This window comes from Thamnophis sirtalis, unplaced genomic scaffold (genome assembly GCF_051295495.1).
Source record: "Thamnophis sirtalis isolate CommonGarterSnake01/CBP01778 unplaced genomic scaffold, rThaSir2_p1.2 scaffold_10, whole genome shotgun sequence".
NCBI lineage: Eukaryota > Metazoa > Chordata > Lepidosauria > Squamata > Natricidae > Thamnophis > Thamnophis sirtalis.
Window position 1 is genome coordinate 64796023 of NW_028261390.1, and position 16909 is coordinate 64812931.

General features: G+C 43.8%; 1 protein-coding gene across 3 annotated transcripts in view; it reads right to left on the reverse strand.

The window, feature by feature from the left end:
- The window catches only part of CCKAR (cholecystokinin A receptor), a 97749-nt gene that overhangs the window by 9618 nt on the left and 71222 nt on the right, over positions 1 to 16909 (reverse strand). For 2 of the 3 annotated variants that reach the window (XM_087724794.1, XM_087724795.1), the window contains exons 1-3: positions 14412 to 14735; positions 12016 to 12267; positions 662 to 920 (exon numbers count right to left, since the gene is read on the reverse strand). In XM_087724794.1, coding sequence (XP_087580920.1) covers positions 662 to 920; positions 12016 to 12267; positions 14412 to 14532 — 632 coding nt within the window. In that variant the 5' untranslated portion in view covers positions 14533 to 14735. Of the gene's footprint in view, positions 1 to 661; positions 921 to 12015; positions 12268 to 14411; positions 14736 to 16909 lie in introns of those variants that run through there. The other variant, XM_087724796.1, reaches the window with a different exon arrangement.

The following is a 16909-nucleotide window of genomic DNA, read 5'->3' on the forward strand; positions in this document are numbered from 1 at the left end:
CGTCAAATCTACTGAACCGGTTAGAAGAGGTTCCACCAGTGGACCCGGAAAGCAGGCCACACCTACAGAAGAGGATCCAAACTTTTTTGAAACCCACCACACACACACACACACACACGCACACAGACTCACTCACACAGAGAGAGAAAGAGAAAGGAAGAAAGAAAGAAATAAAAAAGGAAATAAAAAGTGAGAGAGAGATGAAAGAAAAAAAGGAAAAAGGGACAGAGAGACAAAAGGAAGGAAAGAGGGAGGGAGGGAGAGAGGGAGAGAGAGAGAGAGAGAACACATGGCCGGCAAGCCACTCCCACCAGGTCACATGGCCGGCAAGCCACTCCCACAAAGGAGGCCACACCCACAGAGTAGGTTCGAAATTTTTTTGAAACCCACCACTGCAGCATTCATATTCCTCACTCTCATGTCCATTCCATCCACACCTGGGTCCTATCTCCTCTGATTCCCGGGGCCTCGTCTGTACATACATTCCATCACCTGATCCTTCAACCCCAACTATTATTGCAATGAGTTGCAATGCTATTAAGGCTTATTTTGACTCCGCCAAAAATCACAAATCATTGTGCTTTCCACAGTTTGGTAGATTAAGACAAATGGCTTCAAAAAAAATAAAATAAAAATCAGGACCTATATGGTCCACTCTTACCAGGATTGCTCGATCACTGTGCTTGGCCAATTAATGCGACACTTGGATGCGGTGCTGTTAGGGAGCCCTGAAGGTACCAGCGTGCTGTAAATTGGGTACGGTGTCATGATGACGAAGGACAGGCACCATGTGGCCGCAATTACCTTCAAGGCGTGAGATTTGGTCTGCCAGACCCGAGACTGGAGGGGTTTGCAGATGGCACTGTATCTCTCAAGAGAGATAGCTACCAGGCTAAACGTTGACACGCACACTGAGACGCCTAGGTGGGTAGGGAAGCAGAAATAAAGGAAGAAAATTACTGGCCTCATTTTTACCATTCTTAAAACTCTAGGAAGTTAAACCACCACCCCTCTCTGCTAGAAAAGTGAAATATCCTGGGAAATACCGAAAAGGCAGAATATTATATTTCCCTGGATGAGAAATGGGGAAACGTGTTTTTAGGCAGGAAGCAGACTCACTCTTAATAGCCCCCACCTTTGTCAATGGGCCCTTAAAAGGCTCAAGCCAATGTATTCTACATAACAAAGACCTCCCCCCTTCTTCAGGTCAAGAGTGATGGGATTAAGGCATGATAGTGTTAGCCCTTTACCCATCTCACCACAGGGCACCTGGGAAGAAGCAATGCTCCACCAAACATGGACTCACAGCCTACAGAATCGCCCCTGAATGGCCCCCATGGGAGTCTGACAACCAATCAGAATACAATATCAAGATCAAAGGCCAGAGAGGGCATAAAGCCGGGAACTTTCAGCATCTCGGTCTCTTTTTCTTCTTCACCCAACATCTGGAAGGATGTGATCCTCCTTTTCTGTTCAGGGCTCAAGCCACATGGGCCTGTCCACCATTAAAACCATCTTTCCAAGCAGCCTCCATGTCTCCAGGGTCTTTTTCCCCACTTGGAGCCGAACCCAGAAGGACATTTCTTCCCACAAAACCAAGACAGAAGAAGGCAATACGACAGCTGATGTGTCTAGAAACAGCCCACTGAAGTTCTAACTCTGGTTTTACACCACAGATGAGAACCTGTGGTAGAGCACCAGGTTCTGCTGCGCTACAATTCTTCGTGGCACAACAAAACCGCGCTCGACTAAACCGCGCCCGATTAAACCGCGTCGCTGACGTCATCAGCAGGGCGACAACAGCGAGCGCGGAGAAAGAAGGGCGCTTTAAATAGCGCTTTGAAAGCAAGCCGATTCAAGTTAAGGTAAGGGTTAGGTTTAGGGTTAGGTTTAGGGTTAGGTTATGGGTTAGGATTAGGTTTAGGGTTAGGTTAAGGGTTAGGATTAGGGTTAGGTTTAGGGTTAGGTTTAGGGTTAGGTTAAGGGTTAGGGTTAGGGTTAGGGTTAGGGTTAGGTTAAGGGTTAGGTTTAGGGTTAGGTTAAGGGTTAGGATTAGGTTTAGCGTTAGGTTAAGGGTTAGGATTAGGGTTAGGTTTAGGGTTAGGTTAAGGGTTAGGATTAGGGTTAGGGTTAGGTTTAGGGTTAGGTTAAGGGTTAGGTTTAGGGTTAGGTTTAGGGTTAGGTTAAGGGTTAGGGTTAGGTTTAGGGTTAGGTTAAGGGTTAGGTTTAGGGTTAGGTTAAGGGTTAGGATTAGGTTTAGCGTTAGGTTAAGGGTTAGGATTAGGGTTAGGTTAAGGGTTAGGTTTAGGGTTAGGTTTAGGGTTAGGTTAAGGGTTAGGGTTAGGTTTAGGGTTAGGTTAAGGGTTAGGATTAGGTTAAGGGTTAGGTTAAGGGTTAGGTTTAGGGTTAGGTTTAGGGTTAGGTTTAGGGTTAGGTTTAGGGTTAGGTTAAGGGTTAGGTTTAGGGTTAGGTTTAGGGTTAGGTTAAGGGTTAGGTTAAGGGTTAGGATTAGGTTTAGGGGGATTAGGTTTAGGTTTAGGGGTTAATTTTAGGTTTAGCGTTTACAGCGTGCTTTTTTCTCCACGCTGTTGTCACGCTGTGATGACGTCAGCTACGCGGTTTCGCCGAGCGCCCTTTAGTCGAACGCAGTTTCATGGTGGAACCACAATTCTTAACATCTATGGAGATTCTCAAGCCATCCAGGTCATAGTTGTCCCCAAGGTGCTTTTTCAAGAGGCTACTGGACTTCTTTTTTCTTCGTCTTTCATCTTTCCCTTTCTCCTTTCCTGTCCCTTCTTGCAGGCTCAAATGCAAAAGGGGAAAGAGACATTTCTCCTTTTGTTTTGTTTCTAGTTTGTTTCACTAGCTCTCTGCCAGCGAAAACTAAGTCCCGGGAGGGGCCACGCACAGCCTTCCCGTGGTCCGTTTTCGCTGGCAGAGGCACTGCGGGTTTCCAGGGGGGGGCTAGCAGGCCAGATCTAAGCACCCCACGGGCCGGATCCAGCCTGTGGGCCTTGAGTTTGACACCCCTGCCATAAGCAATCCAGAAATCTTGAATTTCTTTAACTCTTATCTAGCGCTAATTTTATACTGACCCGTTAGTTGACTATGTTCTCATCTATAGCTTGAGCAAGTTACTTCTTAACTTAACATGTAGTCCTGATTCTTCACACCTGACAAGGAAGGGCTTAAACCGAGGTTGAAAACTTGGTGTTTTGGATTATAACTCCCATGTGTTTAAAAATTGGCACCTCGTGGCACACAAAAGCAAGGAAGGATAAGTTGGATACAACGTCCAATTTACAACCTAATGCGATTCCTTCCCGCCTTCCCTCTCCAATTAAGTAATTTTAAAAAAAAACCTCGGTGAAAATAATATTGAAACAAATCAGAGATGAGCGATTTCAGGAATGCCTTCAGGAAAGCTGTAAAAACCTGGCTGTTCCAGCAGACCTGGGGCTGTTGACCTCATTGTTGAGGTCCAGCCCCGGTTAGAATGATTGCATGTATTTTGTGATTTTAAACTATCTTTTTCTTATTTTTTCTTTCTCTTTTTCTTTTTCGTAAGCCGCCCAGAGTCCTTCAGGATTGGGCGGCATATAAATTTTAATAATAAATAAATAAATAAATAAATAAATAAATAAATAAATAAATAAATAAATGCTATATACTGTATTTTTCAGAGTATAAGACGCACCGGAGTATAAGACGCACCTTAGTTTTTGGGGAGGAAAATAAGGGCGGGGGAGGAATTTCTGCCTACCAGGTATTCATCTGGCTAGTTCTTAGCCTGATCAGCATCAGCACATTAGTTCATTCGCTAGTTTTGAGGTTGGGGATGATGGGGCATAAGCTTCAGCACATTAGTTCGCTCGCGGGTTTTGAGGTTGGGGATGATGGGGGCTGTGATTCAAAAGCACAGCTGAGCGTCGGAGGGAGCAGCAATTAGAAAAGCAGGCAAAGTGGGGAAGATCGCTTAGCTCGTGTTTGGGCTGGTAAAACAGCTTCAAAAGCACAGCTGATCGTTGGAAGGAGTTCCAGTGCCTAAAGCAGGCAAAGCGAGGAATGGGTAAGGGAAGGCAGTAGCTGTTCTGGGTAGCCATTTTGGGCACCCCGCGTCAAGCATTTGGAGGCTGAAAACATGATAGGCGGAGCCCAAAAATGCAATCCCTTGTCAGTGGCAATTTCTGCAGCCAGGAAGAGGACGTGCGGAGGCCGAAGGGTAGGGGTGCGTGGGGCTACATTCGGAGTATAAGACGCACCCAAATTTCAGCCTCTTTTAGGAGGGGGAAAAAGTCTTATACTCTGAAAAATACGGTCATTTCCTTAGGAGCCAAGCTCTGCTTTGAAACAATGCTTCTATGTAGAAGATTTTGGGCAAGCAGAGACTGAATTTTCATCAGGTCTTTCACAGCAAGGCAGATCATCTAATTGGCGGATAATACCAAGTTACGTTTCCAGGATTTGTGGGAAGTAATTCAAAAGTCAAAGGAAGCAATAACGGCTTTTGAAAGTAAAAGGTTAATGCAAAGACTATTCCAGCAAATCTCTTCCCTGAAGCAAATAAGCAAAGAACAGGGGGGGGAAACTACGTATGGAGATGATTGATACGCATTCTTTTATAATGGCATTCTTACATTCTTACAATTCTTTTAATAATTACAATTGTTACAAACCCTGCGCAACAGGAAAGTTTCTTACAGAAACAGAGGTGAAGGCTGCATGTTAAAATAGGAAACTGAGATTAAACTCAATCAGACCAAACCCGACTATATATTTTACTACTGCCTCAATCAAATTGATATACCATTTAGACATTTTATCTTGTTTCTTATTTCATGATGAGGAATTTTTTTTTTCTAGATAGCATCACCTCAAAGGAGAATAACATACAGTTTTACTGCCCCCAGATATCAATTGGGTAATATCAACCAGATTAATTTAGGGCTGCAATTATGAGTCAAAGAAAACAATATTTAGGTTTACCATTGTTAAGATGTTGTATAAGTAAAGATAAAGGTTTTCCTTGCACATATGTGCTAGTCGTTCCCGACTCTAGGGGGCGGTGCTCATCTCCATTTCAAAGCCGAAGAGCCAGCGCTGTCCGAAGACGTCTCCGTGGTCATGTGGCCGGCATGACTAAACACCGAAGGCGCATGGAACACTGCTACCTTCCCACCAAAAGTGGTCCCTATTTTTTCTACTTGCATTTTTCACATGCTTTTGAACTGCTAGGTTGGCAGAAGCTGGGACAAGTAACGGGAGCTCACTCCGTTATGCGGTGCTAGGGATTCAAACCGATGAACTGCTGAACTTTCTGAGTTTAACTCTTGTTGTAGTGAAGTAAAGGAAGGCTTAGAATGATGCTACAGTTACAGGACTTGCACAGATTTTAAAAATGCAGTTTGTGGGAACAAAGAAAGTGAATGGTGAAAGCATAGACCTTGACTGTTAGGAGATATCTATCTCTCTAGCTAGCTAGCTACACAGAAAGACAGACAGACAGACAGACAGATATTTTCCATCCATTAATACCTCCATCCATTAATACCTCCATCCATTTAGATGGATGGATGGATGGATGGATGGATGGATGGATGGGTAGGTGGGTGGGTGGATAAATTGATAGATGGGTGGATAGATGAGAGAGAGAGAGAGAGAGAGAGAGAGGGAGGGAGGGAGGGAGGGAGGGAGGGAGGGAGAGAGAGAGAGAGAGAGAGAGAGAGAGAGAGAGAGAGAGAACTCCAAACAACAAATGTGCTACCAAAATTTCTGATCACCTGCTTCATAACGGTGACATTATTCCTGATTTACAATATAGAAAAGGCTAACTCTCTTTCATAGGAATGCTCTGGAAAAGTTAGTAAATGACCTTCCCCATTCAATGAATTTTATAAGAAATCATGAAGTTTTGCATAACTGGATGGGCCATTTGTCCAGAATAGTATAGGATCTCCTGCTTGTGCAGGGGTTGGTAGAAGGACCTACAAGGTCCCCTCCAAATCTGTTATTCCGTTATTCACCGTGCAAATGATGCAATGGTGTGGTATTGATATGATGATAAGCATGCCATCCCTTTCCCTGCCTGACGATGCCCACCACAGGTGGCCTGGTTCCCCACTGTCACTTTCTGATGCATTTTTGCAAAATTCTCTATCTAGAAGATTAGAAGAGCTGCTGATTCTGTTCGACAGAGGAATTATCGAGTCTGTCATCTGCACCTCTAGAACTGTCTGGTTTGGCTCTGCAACTAAACACAGACTTCAACAGATAATTAGAAAAAAGCAATTGCTACCAACCTGCCTTTTATTGAGGACCTGTAAATTGCACAAGTCAAAAAGAGGGCTGTGAAAATATCTACACACTCCTCACATCCTGGACATAAATTGTTTCAACTCCTACTCTCAAAACGATGCTACAGAGCACTGCACACCAGAACAACTAGACACAAGGACAGCTTTTTCCTGAATGCCATCACTCTGCTAAACAACTAATCCCCACAAAACTGTCAAATTATCCACTAAGACTTTATTACTATTCTCCTCCTCCTGCTTCCTAGTACCTATCTCTTTCCACTTATGACTAAAACCATGTTGCTTGTAGCTTTAGAATTTATATTTTTATTTGTTTCCTAGTATGATATGATGACTTATTAGTAACCTATGACTATCACTAAGTGTTGTAGCTTCTGATTCATGGTGAATGTATTCTATTTTTTCTTTATGTACACCGAGAGTGTATCATATGCACCAAAGACAAATTCCTTGTGTGTCCAATCATATTACATAACCATGTAACCATATTACAACACACTTGGCCAATAAAGAATTATATTCTATTCTATTCTATTCTATTCTATTCTATTCTATTCTATTCTATTCTATTCCATTCTATTCCATTCCAGTCCATTCCATTCCATTCCATTCCCATTCCATTCTTTCTGTTCTGTTCTGTTCTATTCTATTCTACTCTATTCCTATCCCATTCTTTCAGGTCTGTTCTATTCTATTCTATTCTATTCTATTCTATTCTACTCTACTCTACTCTACTCTACTCTACTCTACTCTACTCTACTCTACTCTACTCTACTCTACTCTACTCTACTCTACTCTACTCTACTCTACTCTATTCTATTAGCAGGCCCTTAAAAGAAGGAATCTGGCAGAGATTCGTTAGGATTGTTCCAGGTTTATAACCAGCAATCATCACTGAAATGACTGTGTGACAGACTGTTATATTTTGGAACTTTAAAAACAAAAACTTCCTTCTCTTTGAAGTTAAGAGAACATATCCTGATTTCTGTCTATGTAGCGATCTCCTAAAATGAGTTATTCTAGCAAATAAATCAGCAGTAGGGGACTAATGTTTATTCAGAGGCTTCACAAAATTAGACAGCCCTGATCAAATCAAATATTACAGAATCCAGATGTCCAGGACCCAGTGACAGATGGCTGAAACATTTTGACACGAGCCATTTTTCTCACACGGAAATGCGAGGAAGAAAAGTTGACAGAAATTCCTCCTAATTTATGTTTTGATTAACAAGAAGAATTCGGTTTATGACATTTACTGACATAGGTAAAGGTAAAGGTTCCGCTTTCACATATGTACTAGTCCAATGATGGCTAACCTTTTTGTAAAGGTGTGCCAAAATTGTGTGTGCGGTCCCAGACCTACAATGGAATTCGCCCCACACACCTGCGCATGCACGTGTGACCCCCCCCCTCTGTTTTTCGCTCTCTCTGTTTTTCGAAACCTGAGAAGGGTGAATACGGCTTCTCCTGGCCCTCCGGAAGGCCGAAAATCAGCTGGCTGGTGTGAGCATGCGTGCCGGAGCTGAGAGCTGCCATGCCAGCAAATATGGCTCCATGTGCCACCTGTGGCATGGGTGCCATTGGTTCGCCATCACGATGCTAGTAATTACCGACTCTACTGCCTCCAGATATCAATTGGGTAATATCAACCAGATTAATTTAGGGCTGCAATTATGGGTCAAAGAAAACAATATTTAGGTTTACCGTTGTTAAGATGTTGTATAAGTAAAGATAAAGGTTTTCCTTGCACATATGTGCTAGTCGTTCCTGACTCTAGGGGGCGGTGCTCATCTCCGTTTCAAAGCCAAAGAGCCAGCACCGTCCAAAGACATCTCCATGGTCATGTAGCCGACATCACTAAATGCCGAAGGCGCACGGAACGCTGTTTCCTTCCCACCAAAGGTGGTTCCTATTTTTCTACTTGCATTTTTTACATGCTTTCGAACTGCTAGGTTGGCAGAAGCTGGGACAAGTAAGGAGAGCTCACTCCGTTACTCGGCACTAGGGATTCGAACCGCTAAACTGCCAACCTTTCTGATTGACAAGCTCAGCATCTTAGCCACTGAGCCGCTGCATCCCTTTTTACTCTCATAAGAGAAACCATTTTTCTTTCCAGCATCAGGAATGAAAGAAAAGCAGATTTGTCCAGCAAACATAGATGTAGGAAAAAGTATAATTTTCCATGTTGATGTACCGCAGTTTGAAGACATAAAATTTAAACCACAGTCAAAGTGCTGAGACAGAGAACGACCGATTTGTGGCTATAAGTTTTACAAATTGTGTCTTCTATATTATACATTCCAAAAGGTTGATGTTGCTGTAAATGTCATATTGATATATTTCCTCACATTGCCTTTCTGATGGCAATCACCATGAGGAAAAAATTATTTTGTCCTTTTGAGGATTTAAAATCTTCAATGACCTCTGAGCTGTCATTTTTATACCCTACTGATTCATTTATTGTCTCATCAAAAAGTGTTTCCCTTTTTCCTGAAAAAAAGGACTTTGCCTTTGGGCTTTTATTACAGTTTTTTCAGGAACATAGGATAATCTTCCTGCGCATTGCAAGTACATCTGTGACAAGAAAGGTCGTAAATTGAAGCACAACTCACTCCACAAATAGATTAACAGGGTTGGAAGGGACCTTGGAGGTCTTCTAGTCCAACCCCCTGCTTAGACAGGAAACTCTACACCAATTCAGACAAATGGTTATCCAACATCTTCTTTAAGACGTCCAGTGTTGGAGCATTTACAATTTCTGGAGGCAAGTTGTTCCACTGGACAATTGTTCTAACTGTCAGGAAATTTCTCCTCGGTTCTAAGTTGCTTCTCTCCTTGATTAGTTTTCATCCATTGCTTCTTGTCCTACCCTCAGGTGCTTTGGAGAATAGCTTGACTCCCTCTTCTTTGTAGCAGCCCTTGAGATATCTGAACACTGCTATCATGTCTCCCCTGGTGCAACTCACATTAATAAGGGATAATTACACGGGCATGGCCAATATTCCTGGCCCTTTTTGAAGCCAGTTCTCATAGAATAGACAAATTTACGGCGGGGGAATTCTGGGAGTTGAAGTCCAGAGTTGTCAAGGTTGAGCACCTGTGACTTAGATGGTTGGGGAGAAAACAACCAGAAAACTAACTCTAAGGATTATCCAATATTTCTGGCCCAGATCTTGTAGCCTTAAAGAAGAGCAGGTTTTCTTTCTTTCTTTCTTCTGAAGAGAAATGCCTCAGTGTATTGGAAAACTCACAAATGCTCCAGAAACATGTCAGTTGGAAATGGTTTTCATAGTTTTCCCTTTTCTAGGTTTAATGCAATTGACAACTCTACCTAGAGCTGTGCACAAGGCTTAGAATAAGAAAAAAGCAACAACAGATTTGCTCAGTGGGGCAGCCTGATTTTACACATGTATGCTTGTAAATATGATCTACTACAGCAGTGGTTCCAAAACTTGGCAACTTTAAGACTTGTGGACTTCAACTCCCAGAATTCTCCAGCCAGGCTGGCAACTTTAAGACTTGTGGACTTCAACTCCCAGAATTCTCCAGCCAGCTGGCTGGAGAGTTCTGGGAGTTGAAGTCCACAAGTCTTAAAGTTGCCAAGTTTGGGAACCTCTGTACTACAGTGATGGCAAACCTTTTCAGCACTGAGTGCCCCAACTGGAATGCGTGTGCATGTGTGAGTGCAGGAGTGCCAGAACCCCAAAGACTAGCTGGCTAGCTAGACTAACAAACATGAATGCTTTGTTTTTGGCCAGGTTTTTTTTGGCTGTTTTCAGGCCCCAAAACAGCCCTAAAAAGGCCCTCAAAGCCTGGAAAATGGCCATTTTGAGGCCATTTTTTCAGCCCGTTTTTTTAGCTGTTTTCAGGCCGGTTTTTGGCCATTTTCAGGCTGTTTTTCAGGCCTGGAAAACAGCCTGAAAATGGTCCCCAAAAAGAACCCTGAAAAGGCCCCAAAAGCTTGGAAAACGGCCATTTTGGGGGGCCATTTTCAGGCCTGTTTTCAGCCTGTTTTTCAGGCCAGTTTTTAAAGCTGTTTTCAGGCCATTTTTTCAGAAAGTTCTCATGCCGTTTTGGGGGGCTGTTTTTCAGGCTGTTTTCAGGCCATTTTTCAGGCCTGGAAAATGACCTGAAAATGGCCCCAAAACAGCCCTAAAAAGGCCCCCAAAGCTTGGAAAATGGCCGTTTTGGGGGCCATTTTCAGGCAAGTTTTCAGGCTGGTTTTTTGGGCCGTTTTCAGCCCGTTTCTTCACCATTTTCGGGCTGTTTTTCAGGCTGATTTTTTTAGCCGTTTTCAGGCCAGTTTTGGGGCTTTTTCAGGCTGTTTTTTAGGCCTGGAAGACGGCCTGAAAATGCCCCCCAAAACAGCCCTGAAAAGGCCCCCAAAGCCTGGAAAATGGCCGTTTTGGTAGACAAAGTTGCCAAGTTTTGCAGATATCGGCCTGTCAACTCTCCAAGCTAGATTTTCTGCTTTCTAGCTAATATAAATTGTGTGGCTCAGCTGATTGTCGCACAGCTGTTTGTCGGAACTGTTTTTTTTTAGCATTTTAAGCATTTTAAATACTTTAAAAAGTAAAAAAGAGTTCTGGCGATCAGCTGTGCAACAATCAGCTGTGCCGCGCGATCGTCAGAACTTTTTCTTTACTTTTTAAAACATTTTTACTACCGGTTCGGCCGAACCAGCCCGAACTGGTAGTATTTCACCCCTGCTTCTTGGGCATGTGAGTACAGGTACTCCTTGACTTACAACCATTCGTTTAATGACTGAAGTTATGACAGAATGGGGAAAAAATGATTTATGGCTATTTTTCACAGTTATGACCACTGCATTCCCCCCCCCCCCCATGGTCACGTGACCAAAATTCAGATGCTTGCAATTTGCCCATATTTATCCCAGTTGCATTGTCCCGGGGTTCATGTGATCACTTTTGTCACCCAATTGACAAGCAAAGTCATTGGGGAAGCCAGATTGACTTCAACGTCATGTTGCTAACTTAATAACTGCAGTGATTCCCTTAACAGCTCTGGCAAGAAAGGCCGCAAAGTGGTGCAATGCTCCCTGAATGACTGCCTTGCTTAGCAGTGGAAAAATGTGGGGTCAGTTGTGGTCATAAGACGAGGACTACCTGTCACCCGTTAGAAGATGCCATGTTTATTTAGCCAACAACTCAAGATGGATAATTGGGGAGCCGACAATAACTCCCTAGCGCAGGGGTGTAAATTTCATTGAGGGCCGCATCAGGGTTGTGTTTGACCTTGAACCCTAATCCTTGGGTGGGCATGGCCAGCTTGACTTCACTTGTATCGGGGACACTTGTGGTGGCCCGAGCTCTCTGCTGGCAAAAACGGGCTCCTGAGCTCCGTTTCAGCTGTGACAGCCTCCTGCAACTCGGCCAGCGAAAATGGAGCTTGGGAGTTCTGCCTAGGATCCTCGCAAGCTCCGTTTTCAGCCGCGATGACCTCCTGCAGTGAAAATGCAGCTCAAGAGCACCACACACAGCCCTCTTTAGCTCCGTTTTCACTGGCAGAGCCACTGGGGGCTGATTGTTCACTGTTTCCAGGATGGCCCTGCAGGCCAGATCAAAACACTCCTCTGGCCAGATCCGCCCCCGGGCCTTGAGTTTGACACACACACACACACACACACACACACACACACACACACACCCTTAGCAAAACAAAGACAATTCTGCAGGCTCACCCATGAAATAGCTGGTAATTTTGCAGAGGGGGCTGCCAAAAATGAAATCCTGTAGGAGATTGGGGATCAGGGTGAAAGGCATGCAGAAGAAGCACAGCATGAGATCGCTGATGGCCAGCGACAGCAGGAATAAGTTGGTGACTGTCCTTATCCTTTTGTTTCTGATCAGCACTGTGATCACCAGGGTATTCCCTAGGACGCTGAGTAAAAAAATCAAGGAATAGAGGAAGATCCGCACTGTCTGGTCCAATTCTGCAAGGTAAAGTGAACAATAATCAGGATGGGAAAAAGCATGGTGTGGATAAATCACATGCTAAGGTCATGCTAAGGGGTGGACACCTTTCTACATCAGAGGTGTCAAACTGGATTTCTTCGAGGGCCGGATCAGCATTGTAGTTCTCCTCTGCAGGTGGGCTGGAGGGGGGGGGAAACACATCCTGCAGCACCCTGCCGGCCAAAACAGGGTGCTCCCATGCCCCGTTTTGGCCAGCAGGGTGCTGCAGGAGGCCATCCAGTTTGCACCTATTCGGGAGAACCGGTTGTTGGAAGAAATCTCATTTCGTTTTTTTCCACTTTACAGGGCTAATCCTATAAGGAAGGCAGGAAGGAAACACTCTGGTGTTGTTTCTAGCTTACTGTATTTTTTCGGAGTATAGGACGCACCTTTTTCCCTCAAAAAAGAGGGTGAAAATCTGGCTGCGTCTTATACCCTTAAAGGAAAGAGTCTTTTCACATCTTTGCTCCCACCCACCGTTTCTTTCCATTGCTAGAGGTCTTCTCTCCAAACCCATAAGCCATGTGCCCCCTTCACTACAATCTGTCTGGGAATCATCGTTAGCAGTTATGGAGCACCAAGCGTGAGGTTTGCCAGTGGTTCAAAATAGATTGATGCAAAGGGAGCAGATGGCATTTGGAGAGAAGAAGCAGGGGGAACAATGAAGTAGACGTGCTCCAACTGATTTCTCTCCAGTTAGTTCCTGAGCAATGCCAATTAGCTCAAAACAGGGAAGTATGATAAATAGAGAAAAGGGCTAATAGTGTACCTTGCTTGATGCTGCTCTCCTATACCATCCTTCCTGCCTGCCTGCCTGCCTGCCTGACTTGACTGATTGTAAATTTTATATTCACTCTCAGTTTTCTGTCTCTGCCCCAAAGAATTGAGAAACTATGATGTTCTAAGTTAATGGAACTGGAGGATAATGCTGGTAAAGTTAACAAAAGAAGGGGCAGTAATTTTATGCAGAGGGCCACCACAGAGAAGAGGGGGGTCAAGCTATTCTCTAAAGCACCTAAGGATAGGACAAGAAGCAATGGATGGAAACTAATCAAGCTAGGTTGGTGGGGTACACTGAATTTTAAAGGAAGCCTCACAAAGATTCTTGCCTTGGTGTGAAAGTTAGACTAGCATCTGGCCAGTCAAACTGAGATACACTTGAATTTATAAAGAACAGTTGCTGGAACTGGGTATGTCTAATCTGATGAAAAGAAGGACTGAGGGAGACAGGATAGCAGTGTTCTGATATCTCAGGGGCTGCCACAAAGAAGAGGGAGCCAAGCTATTCTCCAAAGCACCTGGGGGCAGGACAAGAAGCAACGGATGGAAACTAATCAAGGAGAGAAGCAACTTAAAACTAAGGAGAAATTTCCTAACAGTTAGAACAATGAATCAGTGGAACAGCTTGCCTCCAGAAGTTGTGGATGCTACAACACTGGAGGTTTTTAAGGAGAGATTGGACAGCCATTTGTCTGAAGTGGTATAGGGTCTCCTGCTTGAGCAGGGGGTTGGACTAGAAGACCTCCAAGCTCCCATCCAACTCTGTTATTCTGCTATACAGAGTCCAGTGCAACTTCCAGTGTATCTCTGGTTGCTTTCGTAACCCTCTAAAAACACAGTTTATCAGCCTACGTGCTCCTTTGATTGCTTTTCATTTTATTTTTGTAACTCTATACTCTTATGTTGTTGTTTTTAAGGTGTTGATTTGCTAGGCTTGGAAAAATCGTTATTCCTGCTTATTGCACCATGATGCAGCTAAACTTTGAAGTTTTACCATTTTTCTAGTGCTGCGATTCTACTAAGACAGCAGGAGACTAATAGATAATTGCGTGTTTTAACAGGAGTGGCCAATTCCTCCCACATACCTTTTAGAGCAGCACTAGAAGCGTTCATTTGAATATTTGAACTTAATTCTCTCAGATCTTTTGCATTGTGCCCTGCAACTTTTAACATTTCTGGTGGCTTAAGCCCAACATTAATGAACTCGTTCCTGCTTCTCCTCTTTCTCTGATCCCCAAATGTCACTTTTCACACGGCCTGACTTGGAAAACCTTCACAAATTGTTTACTTTAGATTAGCTGCCGGTAGATTCCTTTGTATTTTTTCCCCGAAGGTCACTCACCTTTAAAAGTCTGGGGAGGGTGGTTCAAGCAGAAAATGGTGAAATTTTCCAAGTTGAGTTCGCAGAGGAGGGCAGAGATATTGGCGCTGAGTTCAATCAGACTGTCGTTAAAGAAATCCATGCTTTATTCTCACGAAGTGGGGCTCTACGACAAGCAGCATTATTTCCCCACTACGCATCCATCCTTGGATAAAGGGAAAGCGAGCCTTGGCAAACAGACGTTCGTTATCCCAGAGAGCTGTCCTACAGCTGCCCCTAAGGAATGATGTCCAAAGTAGTCTAAGGAGCATGAGGGACGATGGCTTCTAGCAAGGCATGAGAAAGCTGGATACCGCAGAAAAACGCATGTGTGCACACCACCCGTCTTCCCCCCCCCTTTCTCCGCTAGATCCACCCCTTCCCTGTAATTGACTGTGGCCGCTGTGGGGATCACAACCCTCCTGGAGAATGATTACAGAATTAACTCCTTCCGCCAGGCTGGCGTTTTCTCTATAGCCTCTTCCATCTCCCAGTCAATTGTGGATGGAACTACCATGGGTTCAAATTTTTGACAGCTCCTTTTGTTGAAAGTGCTCCCTGGAGTTCAGCCTGGAGTTTCAGAGACGCAGAATATGACAGCTTGAGGCAATTCTGATACCTGAGGGGATTTAAAAAACAAAATTTAAAAAGTACCATTTTGTCTGCTGGTCCCCTTTCTCTGACACGCGCAGAAATGCACACCTCTTTTTTGGCTTCTCGGTTTATTTTTATTTATTTATTTTATTTGTCAACAAGTACAAGGAAGCAAGTATGAAAACACGTGAAAAAATGGCACAAATAAATGGATATAAATAAGCAAAACCTAGCCACAAACACATAAAAAGAGTACCAAAAAATGTGAGAACCTTTCTTTTAAAAAAAAAAAAAAAAAAGTGTCTAAATTCCCTTTTATCTGAAGGCAGTGGGTGATAGTACGCGGAAGTACAATAGAAGCAATTTTTGTAAGTAATCATCGTTCTCTGTGCAAATTGCAGGCGGGCAGAGACAGAGTCAGACTTTTAAATGATAGCGCTGAGACAAATTCCTGAGACTGGAAAGAGTATAATACGAACGCCAGTTCTGCCTTTTCAAAGAAAGCATCCAGAACTGAGGCCCACTGCAAGGGGGAAAAACCCAAACCCTCTGTAGAGTAGATTAGTTTAGATTAACAGAGTTGGAAGGGATCTTGTAGGTCATCTAGTCCAACCCTCCCACCTAAGCAGGAAACTCTACACCATTTCTGACAAATGGCAGTCCAATCTCTTCCCTGAAATAGCAATAGCAATAGCAGTAGACTATATACCGCTTCATAGGGCTTTCAGCCCTCTCTAAGCGGTTTACAGAGAGTCAGCATATTGCCCCCAACAATCTGGGTCCTCATTTTACCCACCTCGGAAGGATGGAAGGCTGAGTCAACCCTGAGCGTGAGATTTGAACCGCTGAACTGCTGATCTAGCAGTAGCCTGCAGTGCTGCATTTAACCACTGCGCCACCTTGGCACCTTTCGTCTCAAGAAAACCTCCAGTGATGTTCCATGGGTTGATTATTTCTCAGTGTCAGAAAATTTCTCCTTATTTCTAGTCGAATCTCTCCTTGATCAGTTTCTATCCATTATTCTCTGTCTCGTCTTCGGGTGCCTTGGAAAATAGCTTGATGCCCCTCCTTTTTGTGGCAGCCTCTCAAATATTGGAAAACTGCCATCATGTCTCCCCTGGTCCTTCTCTTCACTAGGCTAGCCATGCCCAGTTCCTGTAACTATTCTTCATATGTTTTAGTCTCCAGTTTGGACTAAAATTATCCTGGTTGCTCTTCTCTGCACTTTTTCTATAGGAGTTGTTGTTGTTGTTGTTAATTAGGGTGTTCATGGCTGGCTATTAAAGTCCTGAATTGTTCCCTTGTGCCACCATGCCCTTGGCTCCTAAGTACCTGATAAGACTGGTAATAAATCAGCACTCCTATTGACTGAGGAAGGGCCCATTTCCCAGGCTTCAATAATTTCTCTGGCTAGTTTTGTCCCTGCTTGGCCAACAATCACAGTAGCTGCAAAATTTAATGCGGGTCCTTGTTCATTGCAATGTGAGGCCATACATAGATCAAGCTGTAAGAAGAACAATTATAACCATTTTGAAGCATTAGTTGTAAGGGCCCCCAATTACACTTTGGATTTTGACAGAAAATGAACTTTAAGCAATTTTAAGGCAAGGATCTTTCTAATGCGACTGAAATCATTGGATCTGTGATCTAAGTAGAAATTGACAAGGTGAAGGTTCTCATTGGAAGCAAGGAAATGAGATGTGTGATGCATCTTTTTAACTTCCTGCCATTTTCTCTCAAGTTCCTTGTATCTTGAGCCGAGGTGGCGCGGTGGTTAAATGCAGCATTGCAGGCTACTTCAGCTGACTGCTAGATCAGCAGTTCAGCGGTTCAAATCTCACTGGCTCAGGGTTGACTCAGCCTTCCATCCTTCCGAGGTGGGTAAA